Raw genomic sequence first — 21,450 nt, forward strand, 5'->3', positions numbered from 1 at the left:
AAATGTAGGGAGAGTGGAATGCACTGGTCTGTGGTAACCATGGATCACATGATCACTGTGCCAAAAATAAGTACATGTAGATTTATACAAGCAAAATAATATTGTGGAAGAAAAGAAGGTATGTATGAATCAGACTGGAATTGTAATGCTGCTGCAATAAATCTGGATATGCCAGCACAGACTTTGTATGCTCATTATCAAAGGCTTCAATCGAATGTCATGAAATATTGCAGAGGATAGCCTGCTGGCATTGAATAGGATTGGATACTGAATCAGAGTCAGGCTCCAAGTGCCTGGCTAGGAGGAGGGCAGGGCTCTTAAGGGCAGCAGTTTTACTGAGGACGCAGTACGCACGACGTGTGGGAGGAGCTCAAATCAGTGAGTCGGGTGAAAGGAGTCAGAGGAGCAGAGCCTTAGCACGGCGGTGTCCAGCATTGGTGCTTGGCATGGTTACAGGGTTGGGGATGGGATTTCCCCCCTTTCTCCTTTTCCTGCCTTTCTCTGCCCCACAGCTGCTTGAACTGTCATCATGGCTCGGGCCTGTGCTGGCTGCTCGGTTGTTGGCCCCCACCACTTGCCCTTCTGACTTTTTGACTTGACGCTTTGGCTAGTATCGCCATCCACCCCTGCCTCACCATAGTCGGCTCCATTGTGCTTCACCCTTTCAGCCACCAATAGCTATCACCACCATGAGCAGCACCATCAACTCCATTAGGCCGCTGCACCTCCCCCTCCTCCTTGAAGCACACAAGGAGTATAGTGAAGGGGGTGACTACCGGGAAGAGTGAGGCGGTGCTATCCGGTGTGCTCGTGCCCCCGTCCCTGCATCAGTGGATCAACAATCGAGCAGAGAACAGGATCAGGTGGAACAAGTTTAACAAGAGGATGGGACAACTGGAGGTGTCAATCAAATTGATGTAGGCGCAAGTGTAGGGGTGAGTGCAAGCCAAGGTAAGGCCATATGACAGTGTCACAACCCTTACTGGCACGGAGGTGGCTGGCATTAGGTCAGTGTGGCTTCCACCACTGGAGTGTGTGCCACGCAACAGTAATGCCCACAAACACCCCACAAAAACATGTAGTCCTTGAACTTGCAGCCCCACAGTCCCTCACAATAGTAGGCTACAGTACTGGAGCCGAATACTCCTAAAGCCCACAAGAGATAGCGCGCTGGTGCACCTCCTACAGTGCTGTGGGAGTGCTTTTTGGGGGTAGGTGAGGCGGGTCTATAGTTTCAGGTTCCACGACTAGGTTACTACCAAGGAGGTTACTACCAAGGAGCCACAAAGTTAGGCAGAACAAGGAAAGAGCCATTGATGACCCAGCAGGAGGAACGAGATGGGCTGCGTTAAGCTCCCTAGCAATCCCTGGGAGTCCAGCCCATCAACTGCAAGACCTAAGCATCAATGCTCTTCATCAATTCTTTCATCACCGTGCTCCTTGGAGACGTCATTTACCAAAGCCAAAAGCATGGGTCGGGTATCAACACCCTGCGGTTGTTTGGCACCAGTCACACTGAGGAATAGCAACGTAGCAGGACCCTTAGGCCCTCACGAGACTATGCTTCAGAGCTTTTAAAAAGGTTTTCTGTCACTGACACGGCTGGAAAGACAATGGGGGTCATTACAACCCTGGCGGACGGTGTTAAAGCGGCTGTAAGACCGCCAACAGGCCGGCGGTAAACAAATTGGAATTATGACCGTGGCGGAAACCGCCAACAAAGACAGCCACTTTAACACTCCGACCGCCAAGGCGGTACAGACAAACAGCGCGGCGGTCACCGCCAACAGACAGGTGGAAGACAATGTACCACCCACAGTATCACAACCTACCAATCCGCCACCTTTTCCGGGCAGATTCACAGCGGATAAAAAGACGGTGGAAACTGCCATTTCAAAGGGAAAACTCTCACCTCTACACACTCCACGAGGAACGACGACACCATGGAGCCGGAACTCCATATTCTTCCTGCACTAGTCTTCCTCCTCCTATACGAGGATCATCAACGCCGGCGGCTAAGACAACGGTGAGTACTGCACCCACGACATAGGGGAGGGGGGGCAAAATACAGGGACACACACATGCAACACACCACCCCCACTCCGACCCTCACCCACTACAACACACACACCAATGCATATCCAAACATTACAGTAACAACCCCCAACCCCCCCGGAAGAATGCAAAGACAAAAGGAAATGAGTGGAACCATTGTAATATATCAAAATACAGTAACCAAATATATACAGATATATATATACACATTAAACAAAATATACATCATGATTAGTAGTGCAGGTAATGCACCATTCATTGTCCGTGGACCACTGGGCCCAAAATGCATGGGCGAGGCCAACACTAGATACCTGATCAAAACGGAGAGAACACTGCAGGGGCATCAGATAGAAATACAACAGGCACCTCAGGGGGAAGGGAAGGGGGGGGCACCTCAGCCGGATGAGTGCACCACGCCAGATCCACGAGGGGGCTCCATGCCCATTGATGTATCCTGGGGAGTGCAAAGCCACAGTCTCTCAAGTCTCTACAGTGGGTGGTTTGCCCACTGTTCAATCCTGGGGAGTGCCAAGCCACAGTCTCTCAAGTCTCTACAGTGGGTGGTTTGCCCACTGTACCATCCATGGGGAGTGCAAAGCCACAGTCTCTCAAGTCTCTACAGTGGGTGGGTTGCCCACTGTACCAGCCTGGGGAGTGCCAAGCCACAGTCTCTCAAGTCTCTACAGTGGGTGGGTTGCCCACTGTACCATCCTGGGGAGTGCCACGCCACAGTCTCTCAAGTCTCTACAGTGGGTGGTTTGCCCACTGTACCATCCTGGGGAGTGCAAAGCCACAGTCTCTCAAGTCTCTAAAGTGGGTGGGTTGCCCACCGTACCATCCTGGGGAGTGCAAAGCCACAGTCTCTCAAGTCTCTACAGTGGGTGGTTTGCCCACTGTACAATCCTGGGGAGTGCAAAGCCACAGTCTCTCAAGTCCCTACAGTGGGTGGTTTGCCCACTGTACCATCCTGGGGAGTGCAAATCCACAGTCTCTCAAGTCTCTACAGTGGGTGGTTTGCCCACTGTTCAATCCTGGGGAGTGCAAAGCCACAGTCTCTCAAGTGGATAACAGTCTCCACTGGTTCTGGAGGGGGACTGATGCCCAGAGTGCTTCATCCTGTTAAGGACAGACGGAGTGGATGCATGTCTCCACTGGTTCTGGAGGGGGACTGGTGCCCAGAGTGCTTCATCCTGTTAAGGACAGACGGAGTGGATGCATGTCTCCACTGGTTCTGGAGGGGGACTGGTGCCCAGAGTGCATCACTCACCCCGTGACGGTCCCAGTTGCGTCACTGCCCCTGCCGCTCATGGGCTAGCAGTGCTTGAGTTGGCGGTCTTTGCCCTGTTCAGCGGTGCTTGCCATGGCGGTCTTTGCCCTGTTCAGCGGTGCTTGAGTTTGCAGTTTCTGACCTGTTCAGGGGTACTTGCCCTGTTCAGCGGTGCTTGCCATGGCAGTCTTTGCCCTGTTCAGCTGTGCTTGAGTTTGCAGTTTCTGACCTCTTCAGCGGTCCTTGCCCTCTTCAGCGGTGCTTGCCATGGCGGTCTTTGCCCTGTTCAGCGGTGCTTGAGTTGGCAGTTTCTGACCTGTTCAGCGGTGCTTGCCCTGTTCAGCGGTGCTTGAATTGGCAGTTTCTGACCTGTTCAGCGGTGCTTGCCAAGGCGGTCTTTGCCCTGTTCAGCGGTGCTTGAGTTGGCAGTTTCTGACCTGTTCAGCGGTCCTTGCCCTGTTCAGCGGTGCTTGCCAAGGCGGTCCTCAATTGCCCAGCTGGGCTAGGGCTGGCGGTCCTTCATTGGGCAGCTGGGCTGTGGCTGCCGGGGCCCTCCTGGGCAGCTGGGCTGTGGCTGGCGGTGGCCTCCTGGCCAGTGACGATTAGGCTGGCCTCTTGGGCAGTTACTCTGGCGGTGGCCTCCTGGCCAGTGACGATCGGGCTGGCCTCCTGGGCAGTGACTCTGGCGGTGGCCTCCTGGCCAGTGACGATTGGGCTGGCCTCCTGGGTAATGACTCTGGCAGTGGCCTCCTGGCCACTGATGATCGGGCTGGCCTCCTGGGCAGTGACTCTGGCGGTGGCCTCCTGGCCAGTGACGATCAGGCTGGCCTCCTGGGAAGTGACTCTGGCGGTGGCCTCCTGGCCAGTGACGATTGGGCTGGCCTCCTGGGCAGTGGCGGTGGCCTCCTGGTCAGTGACGATCGGGCTGGCCTCCTGGGCAGTGACTCTGGTGGTGGCCTCCTGGCTAGTGACGATCGGGCTGGCCTCCTGGGCAGTGACTCTGGCAGTGGCCTCCTGGCCAGTGACGATCGGGCTGGCGGTGGCCTCTTGGGCAGCAGGGATGATGGCGGTCTTCTCCGCCGTGCTGCTCCTCCCAGACTTTGGCGATTTCTTCTGCCCCTTCCCCACCTTGGGAGGAGTCACAGCTGAGTCGACACTGCCCCCGGGACCCTTGTGAGCGGCTTTGCTGGCTGGAGTCTTCCCCCTCTCCCGCCAGGCACTGTCCAACTTCTGGTGCTTCACGGGGGGCTGGCTGTGCTGTGGCTCCGTGCCACACTGGCTGGCCTGGTGCCCGGCGCACTCCACATACCTGTAACAGGCACCACTGGTCCCGGAGATTTTTTGGCTGAGGTGCTAGTACGGGACCTATGAGTTGGGGGGTGGGAAAGAGGTCAAGCTTGGTCAGGAAAAGTTTATTTGGAACACTGAGACGGGTAGCTGGAGGGGGTCTGGGAGTGGAGGAAGAGGTAGTGGTTGTAGGAGGTGTACGTTTGGTGATTTTGGGTGAAGGTGCATGCGCTGGAGGCTGTCTTGGGGTGGATGGCTGTTGGGTGGGTGTGTGCCTGCGTTTGTGTATCTTCGGAGGGGGCGTCACAGACACACTGGGAGAGGACACAGGGGACGTGTGAGTGAGGGTGGTGACTGCACGTGAGCGGGGTGTGGTGGTGGGTTTGCTGGTGCGGGACGTAGTGGCTGTAGTGGTAGTGCATGCAGGAGAGAGTGTAGACGAGACTGGGAGGGAGGAGGGAGACGACGAGGAGGGGGACACAGTGGAGGCAGTGGATGTTGCTGTGTCTGTATGTGTGTGATGCTTGCGTGAGTGCCTGTGGGATGTGTGGTGCTTATGTTTGCCTGAGCTTCCCTTGTGTGTTGAGGTGTGTGCAGGCTGGTCTGATGGTGTGCTTGGGATAGGCTGGGGTACAGGGGACTGGGTCTGGGTGGAGGAAGTTGGAGGGGGGAGCCTAGACACAGGGACAATGGCTGCCATCAGTGCTGAGGCCAGAGTTTGCAGGATTCGATGAAGGGCAGCCTGACCAGAATGAATGCCCTCCAGGAATGCATTTGTGTGTTGCAATTCCCTTTCTACACCCTGGATGGCATTCAAAATGGTAGACTGTCCAACAGTGAGTGACCTGAGGTCAATGGCCTCCTCACTGAGGGCAGCAGAGGTGACAGGGGCAGGGGCTGAGGTGCCTGGGGCGAAGGTGATGCCCACCCTCCTGGGTGAGCGGACACGGGGCGAAGGCTGAGGGGCTGCTGGGAGGGCGGTACTGGTAGGGGGGTGGCGGCTGTACCTGTAGAAGTGGGGGCACAGATTTTGCCACCACCACAAGGGAGCTCCCATCGGAGGACGAGTCTGTGTCGCTGGTTGCAGATCCTGTGACCGCCGTGAAGCTCCCCTCGCCCTCCGTCCCACTGGTGTATTCCGAGTCCGTGGTGTGGCCCTCCATGGCCATGTGGGATGCAGCTCCCTCGTGCTCCAGTGCCACTGTACCTCCGCCGATGAGGTTGATGCACACAAGAACAGGGAGACCACAAAAAGGGGGGGGACGACAGAAGAAAGACAGTTTGAGTGCATGGCTTACCGCTACCGTTGGCGGACAATACAGACACAGCAGCCCCCTGCACTATGCCACGCTGTTGGGCTCTACACATAGATGACACAGGGGCTTGTATACCTGTACTTGGCACTCTACAGAGGTGGGGTGGGGTGCCACATGGCCTGCTTTACGGAGGGGCCTAGCCTACGGAACTCGCCCTGGCCTAGGGAAACCCACAGCCCTCCTCCCCCACCCAGACACCTTCACTGCGCGCAGATGTTGTACTCACCCCCTTGTGTCTGCTGTGATGCCCTCAAGCGCCCATCCAACTCAGGGTAGGCCACCGCCAGGATCCTGAACATCAGGGGAGTCATGGTTCGACGGGCCCCCCTCCCACGTTGGGAGGCCATCCCCAGCTGAGCCGCCGCCATCTTCTTGCTCCAGCGGCGAATGTCCTCCCATCTTTTCCGGCAGTGGGTGCTCCGTCTGTGGTGGACCCCCATGGTCCGGACGTCCTTGGCGATGGCACGCCAAATATCCTTCTTCTGGTGGGCGCTGACCTACATGAAATGTACAAGGGAAGAAGAGAAGTCATTACCAACTGCACCGTCGAAGTTAGTGGCCTACATCCCTACCCTTGCCGTGTGGCACATGCATTCACAGTCCTTCATGCACGCAGAACTGTGCCCCCTTCCTTCTTACAACCAGCCCTCTCCACACAGGCATAGCCCATACAACATGCTCCCTGTGTACTTACCTGTTGGTCTGGAGGACCGTAGAGTAGCGTGTACTGGGGGAGGACCCCGTCCACGAGCTTCTCCAACTCCTCTGCAGTGAAGGCAGGGGCCCTTTCCCCAGACGCACAAGCCATTGTCTCTTACAGACCGAGGTCACAGCAGCACTTGCAGTGTAGGTCCTCTCCTGTCGAAGATTAGGTATTGAGTGATTGAACAGATAGAAAATGGCGGTCACGTCCGCGGTGGTGCGTACCATCACCGCCGGCGTACATAGTCATTGGCTCCTGGGACCCATAGGGTCCAATGTTAACCAATCTAGCATTGCGCCGCCTCTTCGACCGCCTACCGCGACGGTGTAGAACGCCAGCACAGTTACCTCACATCCCATTGTCCCACTTTAGAGGTCAGGCAGCCGGCATTTCAGGGGCCCACATGGCTTCATTTTCAACTGCGTCACACAGACCTAGGCCTTGTCGCACAACACAAATACAGGCCAGAATCTGCGTATGAATGGTGTTCTGTGTAGACTGTGGGTACATACCTCTGAGTTGTTTGACTCTGTGGTCGCTGTTGTCCTTCCTAGGCACCGTCCGCTGGGACATGTGAGGAGATGGCGGAATCCTCCGGTGTACCGACCGCTGGTGGACCTGTTGACAATGGAGGAGCGACATTTGACCATCACCTACAGGTTTGACCGTGCCACAATTCAGGAACTGTGTGCCCAGTTGGAGCCAGACATGATGTCAGCAATCCGCCATCCCACAGGGATCCCCCCTCAAGTGCAGGTGCTATCAGTGCTCCATTTCAAACAACAGTGGCCATGGCATCAGGGATGTCCCAGCCTATGTTTTCCAACATGTTGTCCAGAGTGTTGTCTGCCCTGCTGAAACACATGCGGAGCTACATAGTTTTCCCTCAGGTGGAGGATTTGCCTACAGTTAAAGGTGACTTCTATGCCCTTGGACATATCCCCAACATCATAGGTGCCATTGATGGGACCCATGTAGCTCTGGACCCCCTCCCCACAGGAGTGAACAGGTGTACAGGAACCGGAAGAGTTATCATTCGATGAATGTACCGCTGGTATGTTTGGCCGACCAATACATCTCCCAGGTAAATGCTATGTTCCCTGGCTCTGTGCATGACGCCTACATCCTGCGGAATGGCAGCATCCCTTATGTGATGGGTCAACTCCAGAGGCACCGGGTGTGGCTATTAGGGGACTCTGGTTACCCCAACCTGTCATGGCTACTGACCCCAGTGAGGAATCCCAGGACAAGGGCAGAGGAACGCTACAATGAGGCCCATGGGCAGACTAGGAGGGTGATCGAATGCACCTTCGGCCTCCTGAAGGCCAGGTTCAGGTGCCTCCATATGACAGGTGGTTCCCTATTCTACTCACCAAGGAAGGTGTGCCAGATCATCGTGGCCTTCTGTATGCTTCACAACTTGGCTTTGCGACGACAGGTGCCTTTTCTGCAGGAGGATGGTCCAGATGACGGTGTTGTGGCAGCTGTGGAGCCTGTGGACAGTGATGAGGAGGAAGCAGAGGAAGAAGACAATGACAACAGGGACTCAGTTCTCCAGCAATATTTCCAGTGACACACAGGTGAGAACACATTCCTGCCTACTACAAGTACTTTCGCACTTCTACCTCTATCCTGTCTGTCGATTTCAACCAGTATATGGTAACTGAGTTGTACATTTCCATTACGGTTTCACAGGTGTGGTTTCCAACGTGTGTCATCTGCTTAGATTCCTCATGGACTTGAGATGTGTGACATAGGTATGTTGACATTACATTTGAGAACGCATTTTGTCACTGTCATTGCTAATACACATTTTCGAAATCACAGACTGACTCCAGATTGTTTTGTGCTTCAAGGGTGTTTATTGAAGTGCTCAATATTGGAAGGGGGTTGTAAAATGGTGAGGGGTGATGGTGGAGGAATGTCCATGGCAGAGTCCAGTCTATTAGTCTCACAGGTGCATTGCCCATATGGGCATAGGAAGTGGAGTTGGGGCAGTTCCAATATGGACTGGGTTACAAAGTGGGACAGTAGGATGACAATCAGGGTGGTCTCATTTCTTGGCGGGGGTCTTGGCATCGTGCTCTGTCTTGTTCCTGGATCTCAGGGACCATTTGAGGGGTGGTTCTCCATCTGCAGGGGGTGGGGTGCTGGTGCATTGGTCCTGTGGCGGTGCCTCCTGTCCACTAGCGCCGGCGGAGGTGGTGGGCAGTTCTTCGTCCATGCTAGTGTCAGGGGCCACTTGGAGTGCCACAGTGTCCCTCCTGGTGTTAAGTATCTCCTTCAGCACCCCTACGATGGTGCCCAGGGCAGTGCTGATGGTTCTGAGTTCCTCCCTGAACCCCAAATACTGTTCCTCCTGCAGCCGCTGGGTCTCCTGAAACTTGGCCAGGACCCTTGCCATCGTCTCCTGGGAGTGGTGGTATGCTCCCATGATGGAGGAGAGGGCCTCGTGGAGAGTGGGTTCCCTAGGCCTGTCCGCCCCCTGTCGCACAGCAGCCCTCCCAGTTCCCCTGTGTTCCTGGGCCTCCGTCCCCTTGACCGTGTGCCCACTACCACTGCCCCCAGGTCCTTGTTGTTGTTGGGGTGGTGGGTTATCCTGGGTTCCCTGTAGTGGTGGACACACAGCTGATTGACGTGTCCTGGGGACGGAGGTATGGGCCCGCTGGGTGGGTGCTGTGCTGGTGTTACCAGAGGATGGAAGGTCTGTGGTGGCCTGTGACTGGGTGTGGGGACCCGACTGTCCCGAGGCCCACGATGGTTCGGGCTGGTCATCTGGATCCAGTTGGACAGAGCTGTTGTCATCACTGTGGGCCTCTTCTGTGGGTGGGGTGGAGATGTCTGGACCCTTCTTTCTGGTGACGTTGGGTAGTGGTCCTGTGAGGGTGGGGGTCTGTGATAGCATGCAGGTAGGGTGGGGGATATGACAGTTAAGATTTGACTTACCATGGTCCATTCCTCCACCGACTCCTGCGAGGCCCTCAGGATGCAGAATAGTCAAGACTTGCTCCTCCCATGTTGTTAGTTGTGGGGGAGGAGGTGGGGGTCTGACGCCAGTCCGTTGTACCGCGATGTTCTGTCTGGAGACCACGGAACGCACCTTCCCCCGTAGGTTTGTTTGTGGGTGATGTGGGTGTGTGTTTTATATAGCATTGAGTGTGTGGGTGTGGTGTGTGTATGTGTATCAGGTGTGTGTATTTCGAATTGTCCAATGTGGCTGTGTTTTGGAGATGTTTGTGTATTTTGAGCGCGGCGGTGTGCACCGCCAATGGAATATTGTGGTTGAAGGACCGCCGCGTGGATTCGTGGGTCATGATAGCATGGGCATATTTCTGTTGGCGTGACGCTGGAGGATTTGATTTCGCCAGTTTATCACTGACCTTTGGTGTGGCGGACTTGTGTGGGTATCTGAATTTTGTCGGATTTCGGGATGTGGGTCATAATAGCTGTGGCGGAATTCCGCAGCCGCGGCGATGTGTTGGCGGTCTTCTGCACGGCGGTAAGCAGCTTTTACCGCCAATTTTGTAATGACCACCAATGTCTCTTTCAAGCACCCCACCCCAGCGCATGCAGCTGATGACCCTCATTAGTCACATTCCACGCTACGATACATCCGCCTGACACCACAACGGGCAAGTTTGGTTTCATCAGCAGTCCACAGGAGGAGATTGACATAGCAAAAATTTAAGCTTCGGTAAAAAAAGAAGCATCCCTGGCAACATTGGTTTTGAATCAACAGCCAGATCTGCAGCATACTTCCCTGACTTATCTGTCCCATCATAACTTTTCACCAATAGTTATATCAAGTGATTCCTCGCCAAGTCTGTTGGATGGAAAGTTCCCACTTAAGGATCTGCACTTCCAAGGAGAGCAAGGCATCCATGGCGGGAATAGGTCAATTTTAGTTATTGATAACATTTCTAGCCCGCCTGCGGGGCAATGGACCCGAGCACCAACTGGAGACATACTATTACTTCCACCTCTGAAATCTATTCTCCTGCACCGCACAGAAAATATTGTTAATGAACCTGAAGGCACAGGCCCGAATGATCAATCTCTTTTGGAACTGTCCTTCTTTTGCATGGATCCCATAAGATCCTCAGGTCAGCAAGATAGTCCTGCCCGATATAACAACAGACTCCCCCTGGCACAATTTGGCCTCAACTCCTTCAAACCCTATAATCCACGTCTCAGCTTTAAATTATCACTGGAACAAATTAGACGTGCAAGTAGCTCCCCTGAATTTATTGGCCGTCTTTATGGCCAGAATCAATAGTAAATTGAATAACTTAAATAAGCTGATTACGAGAGCACAATCCAACACAGGCCTGGTGCAATCAGTGTGCTGCTGTTCTCCTATAATTTAAATGTTATCCTCACTCCCAACATTCCTTTGTATAGTACTGACTGAAATCAAGAGACTCTATGGGGGTCTAGGCCTAAGCCAACAAGTGACGGGTGCAGCTACCCAACAGGCACCTAAGGGGCAGGAAGCCTCTAATTCATCCTCCAATTTGGAAAAAGAAGTCCATTGATTGATGCTCAGTATCCCAACAACTTATGATATTATGGCTCCTGGGGCTTGCCCCACAGGGCCACGGACTCAGAGTGATCAGCAGCTCCCTCAGAGATCGGACTGTGCTCTTTTAGGGTCATTGGCAGCATCAGCATCCCATTAGGAAGCAAGTCTGCTGACAGCGAGATACCCATAGTAAGCCCTCCACCCTCTGCGACCCCTTAGTAAGAAGGAAAAGCAAAGGCTTCGGAAGCAGAGGAACAAGATAAGCAATCTCACCATTCCTGCCACCAGTAGCCAGTTCTTAATCTCTGCAAGTAAAGGTTCTGATCTGGTTCTCTCAACTGGGGCACACAGTAGCCCCTCACAGCCACCACCCCCAATAAAATCGGCCATGGACACTGCAAGAGAGCTTCCTATTCCTGAGCAGTTGGAAAACTCCCAAGAGGGTGAGCCTGGCCATCTGCTTAAGCATACTGGTGCCCAAACTGAAGCCAAGACACATAACTCTGTTATCACAGAGTGGAGTAGTAAAGGACTGCCACAACCACTTCTAAATCAAGTTATTAGCAGAGACGCTGCACTAACCAGGCTGTTCGGGGAGATCAGGCTGCACGAATTCAGTCGACCACTCGTGATGTCTATTCTAATCAATCCGACTCCATCAAAATTGTCGGTAGAGACATGACTCGATTATCGATGGACACCATTAGAGTAACAATAACAAAGGACTAGGCGCACTTTTACCCCCAACTAGAGGGGAGGCTTCAAACGGTGAACCTGCAGCATGGCTTCCAGGAGGTGTGCCACCAAAGCGCAATAGTGGAGTCAGAGAGGGCTGAGCAGCTATCTTGCAAGTTTAGAGGATCAATCAAGGTCCCATTCAAGTGATGGCCCCGCCAAATTTAAACAGTAAGCTGCTGTTCCGCCCTAAGTATCACTGCAAGGCTCCACAACATTTTAAATAAGGGGAAGGATATTTTAAATAAGGGGAATATTCTCAGGCCGTCAAATTCTATACCGGAAGTGGGTATCTTGGAATCAAGTGACATAGCAATCATGTTCCTTCCCCCAAAAGGTTATCAACCCTCAGAATCTACACTAGCAACATTCGTCATGACAACCCTTGCCTAGACAACATTATCCAGATCAGACTTATTCTATACATGGGGCATCCAGATTAGTCCATTTATTTAGAGATACAGGTTTCCCCACAGTGCTAGCAAAACCACCTGTCCAGCTAGAACCTGAAAGAAGGAAGCCATTCTCGATCCTGAAAAATGCTTGGGGCTGCGTTTCCCCAAACTATAGTGAACAAAGGGAACAAATCTTGGATATCATAGGAGGAAATTGGGCCTGGTTGCCCACAGTGCTATTGAGTAGAAGCTCTGACTGAATCAATCTTCATGTATCGACCTGCTCCAAGCTGCCATCACTATCCTTACGCTCTTGGAACATTAGTGGTCTTACACAGAAACTCCAGCTGCCAGACACCACTGCCTTTCTAAAGTTACATGAAATTATAGCTCTGCAGGAGACCTGGGCAGAGACAAGCCATCCAGTAATAGGCTATATCGAGCACTGGATTCTAACTTCCATGAAGCACAAGAATGGCAAATGTAAAGGAGGGCTATCTATTTATATTTCAGTCAAGATAAAAGGGAGTGTTGAGATGCTGTAGTTTGAGCAGAATTGGCTGTCAGGAATTAAGATCACGGTCTCTCTATAAACATGATATTCCTTTTTTGGCCGAGTATTTTACTAGACTCTTCGACCACTGAAATGTTGACATCATGAGAAGTGAAGCAGGGGTGCTTTTTAGCATCTCTGTTGTTTAATTTGTTCTTATCAGATTTACTGCAGCTACTAGATGCCATCAATAGCCATCCTCCAAAAATAGGTGGTGTGCGTATCAGCAATCTGCTGTATGCAGATGATCTTGCCTCAGTCATACTAGAGTGGGATTGCAATGCTTGCTTGACCAGCTGCACATTTATACAGCCACTAATAACTTAGATGTGAGCCTGAAGATGAAGGTTGTAATATTTGGCAGCACAAAATACAGGGGCGGAGGCTGGTACTACAACAGTAACAAAATCACGGTGGGTCAAGTTTATAAATGCTTAGGGGTTTCCTTTGAGCCAGAGGCAACCTTCGGGACGCATAGGAAAGAGGTAGGAGAAAAAGTCTTGACTCTGTTGGTGACACTGTCCAAATCATTAAAGCAAGCACTGGGCCCAAGCCTCCTGCCATTATTAAAAGTTATGAGGACCAAGATTTTTCCTTTGTTATCCTAAGGCAGGGAAAACTTATTAGGCGTGAACAATAGCTTGCTGAACAAACTCACCTTAAAAATCTATAAGCAAGTATTGCGCCTCCCAAGGTTCTCATCCGCTGCTCAGATTAGGCTTGAATTTGTTTTACCAGACCAACGGGCTGTCAGTGTCAATGCCTACCTTTATCTGTGTCATGAACTACAAAGGGCCCGGGTTGGCAGCCTAAAGGCACTATTATGGTCCGAAATCAGCAGCAGCAGCTCTGGCAAAGCACATCATCAGTTTTTTGAAGAATCTAAGCGATTGCTGGATGGATGATCTCTAGATGAGGGACCTCAGTCACCTCAACTTTAAAATGAGTTTTAAAAAATGTATCCGCCTTTAGGCATTTCATTCAGTTAGAGCCTTACTGGGCAGTTATGAGCAGTTTCCAGCCAGTAATCCCAGCATCATACCTTACCTGCACATATTCCACCAGGCTGAAGGCAGGATCTATGGGCCTCAGGCTAGGGGACTGGCCATTTCCGAAATAATGAGCTGGCGGCGCCCGAGTGAGAATACTGTATGCAGGGGCTGTGGTGGCAGTGATGAGTCCCTCGAACACGATGCATGCCCCTGCTCAGCATTATTCAATGAACGCAGGACTAGATTGCAGTAGCAGTGGAACAGTCTGGGAGTGCGCACGTGCCGGCAGGCAATCATTGCCTCCTTAATTCCATATACCACAGTTTTGAACATTTTGCTAACGAAATATGTTCTCACTGGGTCTTCTAAGTTCAGCCGGCTAGGGGCTGGGCCGGTGGCCTCAGAGACACCTGTTAATTATTTGTCAATTATGTGTCAAGAGCTTTTGCACAGTTCTTTCTGTAATCAGGGCATCAGCCTTACATTGATGATTATTGATCAATTATGAGATATCACATTATATTAATGATGGGTTGAGTGAGGCAATTCACTAGCACTGGCACTTTATTTAACCATTGCACTACTACTTTCAATGCATGCCTAACTCTGTGGCAGCTAGCCAAGTGCCCCCCCTGAGGTTATCTAAGTGACTTTGTGTGTAGAATGCCCGCTCTATGTATTTACATTCTATATGGACTATGTTGTACTAGCACTTTATTAATCGATGCTCTGCTACCTTTTGAGAGATAACATGTGTCTCACCTGGTCGCTGTTCGCCAAAGGTCAAACCAGGTTCAAAAGGTTAAAGGTTAAACTCTGATATTAAACAAGGTGACTTTATGTGCAGAATGGCTGCCCTAAGGATTTACATTTGTATTATGCTGTTTAATGTTGCACTAGCACTTCATTAATCCGTTGCACTACTACCTTTTGAGTGCCTGCCCCAAGGATTAACTTTTTTATTGTACTGTTGGCTGCTATACTTGAGGGAAAACTGTTCATCTTACTGTTTATTGCACTTTCTATTGATAGTTTTGTTGCTATTTTATATCTTTTTAACTTTTTAGACTATGTATTATCACTATTCTTTGTTTTATTATTGTATTTCTCCTTTTATCATGAATTCATATAGTTAACTCTGCGTCATGCTCCCAGTTCGCTTTGTTAATTGTAATGGTTTTAAATGATCATAAACAATAAAGGTATATTACTCACTACATTAGCAAATAATCAAATGATTATAATTGTCATGCAAGAAACATTAAAGATGGAAAAAGAGCATTCAATGTTTACATTTCCTGTGGGATGAACTAAAATAAAAGGAAAACTATGTGTGTCCAACCAGTGGAATAATATACTTGATTTTAGTGCTTCTAGTAAGACTGAAAGTGTCTTCAACCATAACAGATTCCTTATAATATAAACATCTGGCTTAACAAGTCGAAATATTCCATCTCAACTCAGAAGTTGAAATGTATCATAGTTATCAATCTATATATTCCACCAGCTGCTCAGTTTGGTTATTATCCAAGGTCTTTTTACTACTGATTAAAGAAATGCAAGAAAAACACTCCTGCTTTCGGATCCTGCTGTTCAGGAATTCAAATGCAAGGATACCTACCAGCTGTGAACTACGAAAACCCTCTATCTAAAATCTACGAAAAACTGTGGGGATTCAGAGCCAACTCCTAAATAAAGTCAAACCAAATAAACGAGGAAAAGAACTAGATAGAAATTTTAAACGTTATACCTCACAGAGATAACTAAAAGGTGTCTTAGCGACCAACCAGGTCACCTTATATATGTACATAAATGGTCAAACAAACTCACTGAGAGACTGTGCCGTAATTTCATCCCAATATTTCAGTTATTAACTGATCTGAAGGTAGGCAATCATTGACGATGTGATCACAGTCCTATACACATATCCATAGAAATATATTACAGAATGTGTGATATGGGGCAAGAAGGTTAAAAACATTTTATAAAGAACAATAATAGGACTTTTTGACCAGCTTCAGTAACAATATATGCTTACAAAGAGTTAATTAGTGGAGAAGACAAACAACATATGACAGCTGAGATAGTGATGGAGCATTATAGTCACTTTGTAGAAGAACTCAGAAATCTGTTATTAAGAGAAAAAAAATAGAAAGAGGGCAAAGTGAATTATAAAAAGGAAGATATAGCAAAACAACCAGAAAAGCACTGATTAAGTAAATTTGTGGCTCGTTTAAATTGAAGAAGGTAGAGAAAGAAACATGGAAAACTTTACAGAAAAACATTGAGACGTATGAAGTAGGAAAAGAAATAACATTTATGGAGCAAATGAAAACACAGCACAGCTTTCTAAGACACGGCACAGCTCCGAGTGACCCAGCAAATCTTCCATAGATCCAACATACCTAAAATAATCCGAGCACCGCCCCAACAACTGCATCTTAACTTCTTTACACTTGCCTTCACTTTCGAGGACTATACCTTCCTGCAAGGCACGAGACAGCCCCTACATATTCAGCAGCAACCCTGGCCCACGCTACTAAAAATACCTCAGGCAAAGAATGATGAAGTAGTGCGCACCCACACAGTAGGCAATGCCAGAAGTGAGTGACACCCTAATCACAACACCAGCATTGGCCTAAGTAGTTGGAACGCTGTTGCTCTCAAAGAGTAGCACTGCTGGTCTTCGAAGTCCTACTTGAGAAGGGGAACATGATAGATCCCCCCTCCCCCCAACTGGCCCACCCGCATACCATTATTCTGCATAACCTGCTAGCTGGGAGTGTGGGAGGCCAGAGGCCGGTGACATCGGCCCTCATCCACGATGAGGGCAGCAATGCGCTTCTGCAGCCGCCTGCAGGCTACGGAATCTACAACCCACCCTCGTCTCATAGGCTCCAGGCCGCAATCTTAAAGGCGCCTGCGGTCTTCCGTGTCTAGGTACTCTAAGTGAGTCTCGTGTTGTCCCTAATATCTGACAGACACATCGTGTCCCCCTTCCTCACCCAGGCACCTATTGCTCCCTGTACTCTCTCACATGCAACTGTAGCCACCCGGTTGTCCCACTGTTCAGTGGAACTAGCCTAAGGAACTGTCCTCTCACATGAACTTTCGTAGCGCTCGCACCTCACCTCTCCTCTAATGTGCACCAGGAAGTGCCCTATCCTCTCACAGACACCTGAAATCCCCCACCTTCTCAAGAGCACCACCTCCAGCTCTCGTGTCCTCTCGCAGCCACCAGCAGGCCCTCGGCTGTGTCAATGACACGTGCAGTCCCCTATTCTCTCCCAGACAGCGGTAGACTTCCTCATGGGCACCATGCAGCTCCGTTGTCTTCTCACAGACACCGGCACCCATCCGTCCCCCACCCCCTTCTCTCCGTGTGGTATCTGTAGCTCGGTTATCTTCTCACATGCACCAGTGGGTCCTCCGTCCTCCCACAGACCTCTGGAGGCCCCCTGCCGTCTCATGGACACCTGCAGCATTATTGCCCTTTCAAATGCTCCTGGGGATGTATTGCCATCTCATTGAACCAGCAAGGGCCCTGCTGACTCACGGTTACCGGCTGCTACTCTTGGCCTCTCGCATGCACCTGCGGGTCTTTCGTCCTCCCAGAAGACACATGCAGGCCCCTGCCGTTGCATGGAGCTCGCAGCTCCCTCGTACTCTTGTGCGTCAGGGGATCCCTTATGCTATCACAGACACCTAATGTCTCATGGGCATCTCCTACTTACTCCATTGCCCTCTCACTTAGCCTCTCACATGCACCAACCAGTCTATTGTGCGCTCACAGACACCTGCAGACCCCTAGCGCCTACAACTGGCGCCCCCAGCCCGCGCTGTCTTCCAGGCTGACACGGTGGGTGGCTCTGTGCACAGGTGGCTGGTGGATGGAGGAAGGGAAGGGGTCTCAACGACAAGAGACTCTTACCTCGAAAGGACAGGGTCACCTGCCTGTCGTGTCTCCCGGGAAGGTTAGTGACCTTCTTCAGACTAACGCTCAGCGCCATGGTACAGTGCCTTCTCTCAAGGATACCAGGACCGTGATGCGACTGTTCCTGTGTGCCGCACTCCTGTAGCCCCTGCCGGCGGACAGTGACGCGGTTGTTGGTCTACTTCTTAAGGGTGGAAGAGAGCTGCGGTTTCCGTGTAATGCACTCTACGTGCTTGCTCGAGCCATGCCTGCCCGCTCCCTCCTGCCCCAGCCGTGCCCGTCTCCTTCCCAGTCTGCCGGCCGCACCTGCCCAGCCGGTTCTGTGCTCCACCCTCCCAGGTACAGGCCTGGGGCTGTGAGCGCCGTGCCCTGCCTCCAGGAAGGATAATTCCCTCTGTTACACTGCCCTGTGAAGGGAACCCCTCTCTCCTTATACTACCTACTGAAGAGATGGGTCGGCCTCCTTACACTGCGCCCAGCAGGGTGGCCAGGGCTTCTTAAGATGCCCCCAGATGGAACAGGCAAATGTGCCAAGTTGCCCATGTCACGTGTGGCACCTTTCCTTTACTCCTGGATACTTATACAAAGGGCACTATATTCTGGAGTTTAACGTTTTGCTTTTTCCAAGTATAAATATTCGTTTACGCCTCACAGCACAGAAGGTGGAAAGTGCCCTTGGCTTTGAAACTAGGACTACCTAAAGTAGTCTTCTGACACGGAGCACTATGGATTGTTCACTCTTTCTGCAGAAGCGTTGGTCTTTCTGACACCCTCGCCTTACGTTGTTCACCCCACCCACCCACCCCCCTTCCCTTGTGTCAGCGGACAAATCATGCGTGCCACCTTCAGTCCAGGGCATAGCTATTCATAGCAGAGTTGGTACCGTGGTACTGGGACCCAGGAGTGAGGCTGGCCCACTGCCCACCAAACAGGGCACAAGTCGGGGATACACACAGGTGGACGGCGTCCATCCACCAATTTCACAGGCTGGACCCCTTGCCAAGAAGTCTGGCAAGTAAAATAATTGTTCCAGTGTAATTTGCAGACACGGGACACAGCAACGTCTGCGCATTGTCTGTTTTCCCTTCACAGCACCAACATGCAGGCAGGGAGGGGGGCGTTCATGTTTAAAATTCCAGCTGGGCCCAAAACAAAGATTTAATGGGCCAAGAGCTTGTGAGCACGTCTTACCTTATCTGTTTTATTTACCTTAAATCATAAGGGGACACGTCCTTAGGCCAATGGACCTTTTCACTTGTTTAAGATGTTCACACCATTAAATCGGTACATCTCATGAATATAACCAAATAAACAATATGATTTTTAGAGTCAGTAACTTTACACACCATGACCAATTTGGCCACGATTTACCCCCACCTTTTAGTATCAATTAGAATATTTATTTTCCTAACTTAACAACGCTAAAATCACATAAATTAGTCTCAAAAGCACATGATAAAGATATAGAAACAACACTGGTTGACAGAAATGTCTAAAGAATCTTAACTTTACTAAAGCATTAATAATATGAATTTCAGTGGCAACAGTACAGATCAATAGCAAGAGTAATTGAGCAGTGGAAATAACATACATTAAATCAGCAATTGAATGACGTTAGTTTGTTGTCAAAACAGATGAATAGAGAAGACTCTTCACTAACTCCAGATTAGCATTAGCATGTTGGGCTGCACGCAAAAGTTTTAGTTACATAAATTTGGAAAAACATCTTACTATGGTTCTATAAAAAAACAGTAGTTGGTATATAGAAAACAAAAGACAAATCAATAATAAACATTTCAGAAAATATCTGTCCTTAAGGATCAGCAAGCGGCGTTGTCTTAATCAGGGGGACATCAGCATCAAGACAGAGAGGAAGGAAGGGGAAACGGTTCAGAATCGGGGCTCTAAGTTCTCTGAACCATCAAGAAAATATTTAAGGCAGGCAAGAAAAGCGCTACAGGCTCAAAGCATCGAGCACTAAAGTGAGCACCAGCATCATTGCATGGAGCATAAGAAATAAACTCAAAATAGCAAAAGTACCAGAGTGTCAGTAAACAGGCTGGCAAGTGTCAAAGGGACAAAGTGTCAAAGGAATGAAGAGCATCAGGATGAAAGAATAATGACGAATGAACTCCAAGAGTAGTGCGGTTAAGTTAAAGTTGTCTCACGTTGTCATTGGTCAGAAGCATCTTGCGAGAAACAATTGTCCAATAATATTAATATTCTAAATCAGAGATATAACTAGACAGTCTTTCACACATTGATGATTGGTTCTTGTCCATTTGCGTACATTAGCCGATACAATAAAAATCAATTTGTAGATCCTTCTGTCCTCTATCAGTAGGCCCATTGTTAGTTCCTTGGAGCGTTGTTTTCCCATAAGCTTTGGGTTAACAGTTGCAATAATGTAAAAACATTCAGGTTTGCACACATTTCCTTGAGTGAAATACATTTTGTTATTACAGGTTTCAGTCAACTTTAAGATTTAAACAAAGGATTTGTTATTCAGCAAACATGAAATCATTTTACTAACCTTGCATTTTTCAGTATTTGGCAGACATTCATTTTCAGCCTAGGCCTCGCTAACTTGAGGCTTTTAGTTAGCATAAGCAAATTCATAACGTTTAGCTATAAGTATGACAGATTACTGCATTTTGACATTGTTACAAACTCTTAAAACATATTAATAAGCAATTAATTAATAACTTTGCATGTGTAGGTGGCCAATCAAGTAGGCACATTTCAAATGCTTGTTTAGTTAGGCCTTGGCCTGATAGTACAAGTGGGATTGACCGTGTGCTGCAACAGTGACAACAGTGACCTCAAATCACTGCAGACTGAGTATTGATAGGTGAGCCACTATATTAACTGGAACAGCTGGGCAAAGGCTCTGTCTTGGTTCTAGCAGCCCCGCCTAAGCACAGTCATGAAAATATTTGCCATGTAAATAAACCTGTATAAAAATGTGACAAAGTTGCTTCAAAATTTTAAAATGGTGTATTTTTGTAATACGTGGAAGCTTTTCACCTTAGAATTCAGATTAGATCAATGCAGTTCTTAACAGTAATAGTTTGAAAACTAGAATGTATAAATATTGAGGGCTCCCCACATGCTAATAATGTCACTAGTGAAATCAAACTGAAGTATACAAAAAAGTGATGGATGGAATGCTTGTGGGTATTATGCAGTCGCGGCTCGCTGGAGGGAAAAGGGGTGGAGCGGCGCGTGGCGGTTGGGGGGAACCCCAAAAAAATAAAAATAAAACATACCTTTTTTCACGTGCAGTGCCATCCGCTCTGCTCCGTCTCCTCAGGCTGCAGGCACAGGCTCCCAGCCTGCCCTGTGGCCAATCTTCATGCTGCTCAAAGCAGCGTCAGGATTGACTGGGAGCGCCCAGTCAGGGTGCTCCCAGGCAGACTGGGAGCCTGTGCAGGCTCTCTCCAGCCCGGCAACTGTGTTGCTGGGCTGGAGAGAGCACACTGCGCATTTATGTTTGGCCGGTGCGGGGCAGCGCTCCAAGCAGCCCCTGGTATTCTGATGATACAGATTCCAGGGAGAGCTAACCTTCGGTTGGAATGGTGAATGTGAGGTTGTTTTAAATATAGTTATGCCAGGAATAAGAACAAGATAAATAGCTGCTTCTAAATGTGGGCGACAACCTTTTAGGGGCAGTGTGTGTGCCTAGCTTGTA

General features: G+C 49.9%; 1 protein-coding gene across 2 annotated transcripts in view; it reads right to left on the reverse strand.

Annotated features, from left to right (window-relative positions):
* LOC138304105 (fer-1-like protein 4) overlaps nt 1-18,056 on the reverse strand; it is a 1,042,026-nt gene extending 1,023,970 nt beyond the window's left edge. For both annotated transcript variants that reach the window (XM_069243852.1, XM_069243853.1), the window contains exon 1: nt 17,757-18,056. In XM_069243852.1, the coding sequence (XP_069099953.1) occupies nt 17,757-17,835 (79 nt within the window). In that variant the 5' untranslated portion in view covers nt 17,836-18,056. The remainder of the gene's footprint in view (nt 1-17,756) is intronic.
* Nucleotides 18,057-21,450: the final 3,394 nt, after the last annotated feature.

The sequence above is a fragment of the Pleurodeles waltl genome, chromosome 7 (assembly GCF_031143425.1).
Source record: "Pleurodeles waltl isolate 20211129_DDA chromosome 7, aPleWal1.hap1.20221129, whole genome shotgun sequence".
Taxonomy (NCBI): Eukaryota; Metazoa; Chordata; class Amphibia; order Caudata; family Salamandridae; genus Pleurodeles; species Pleurodeles waltl.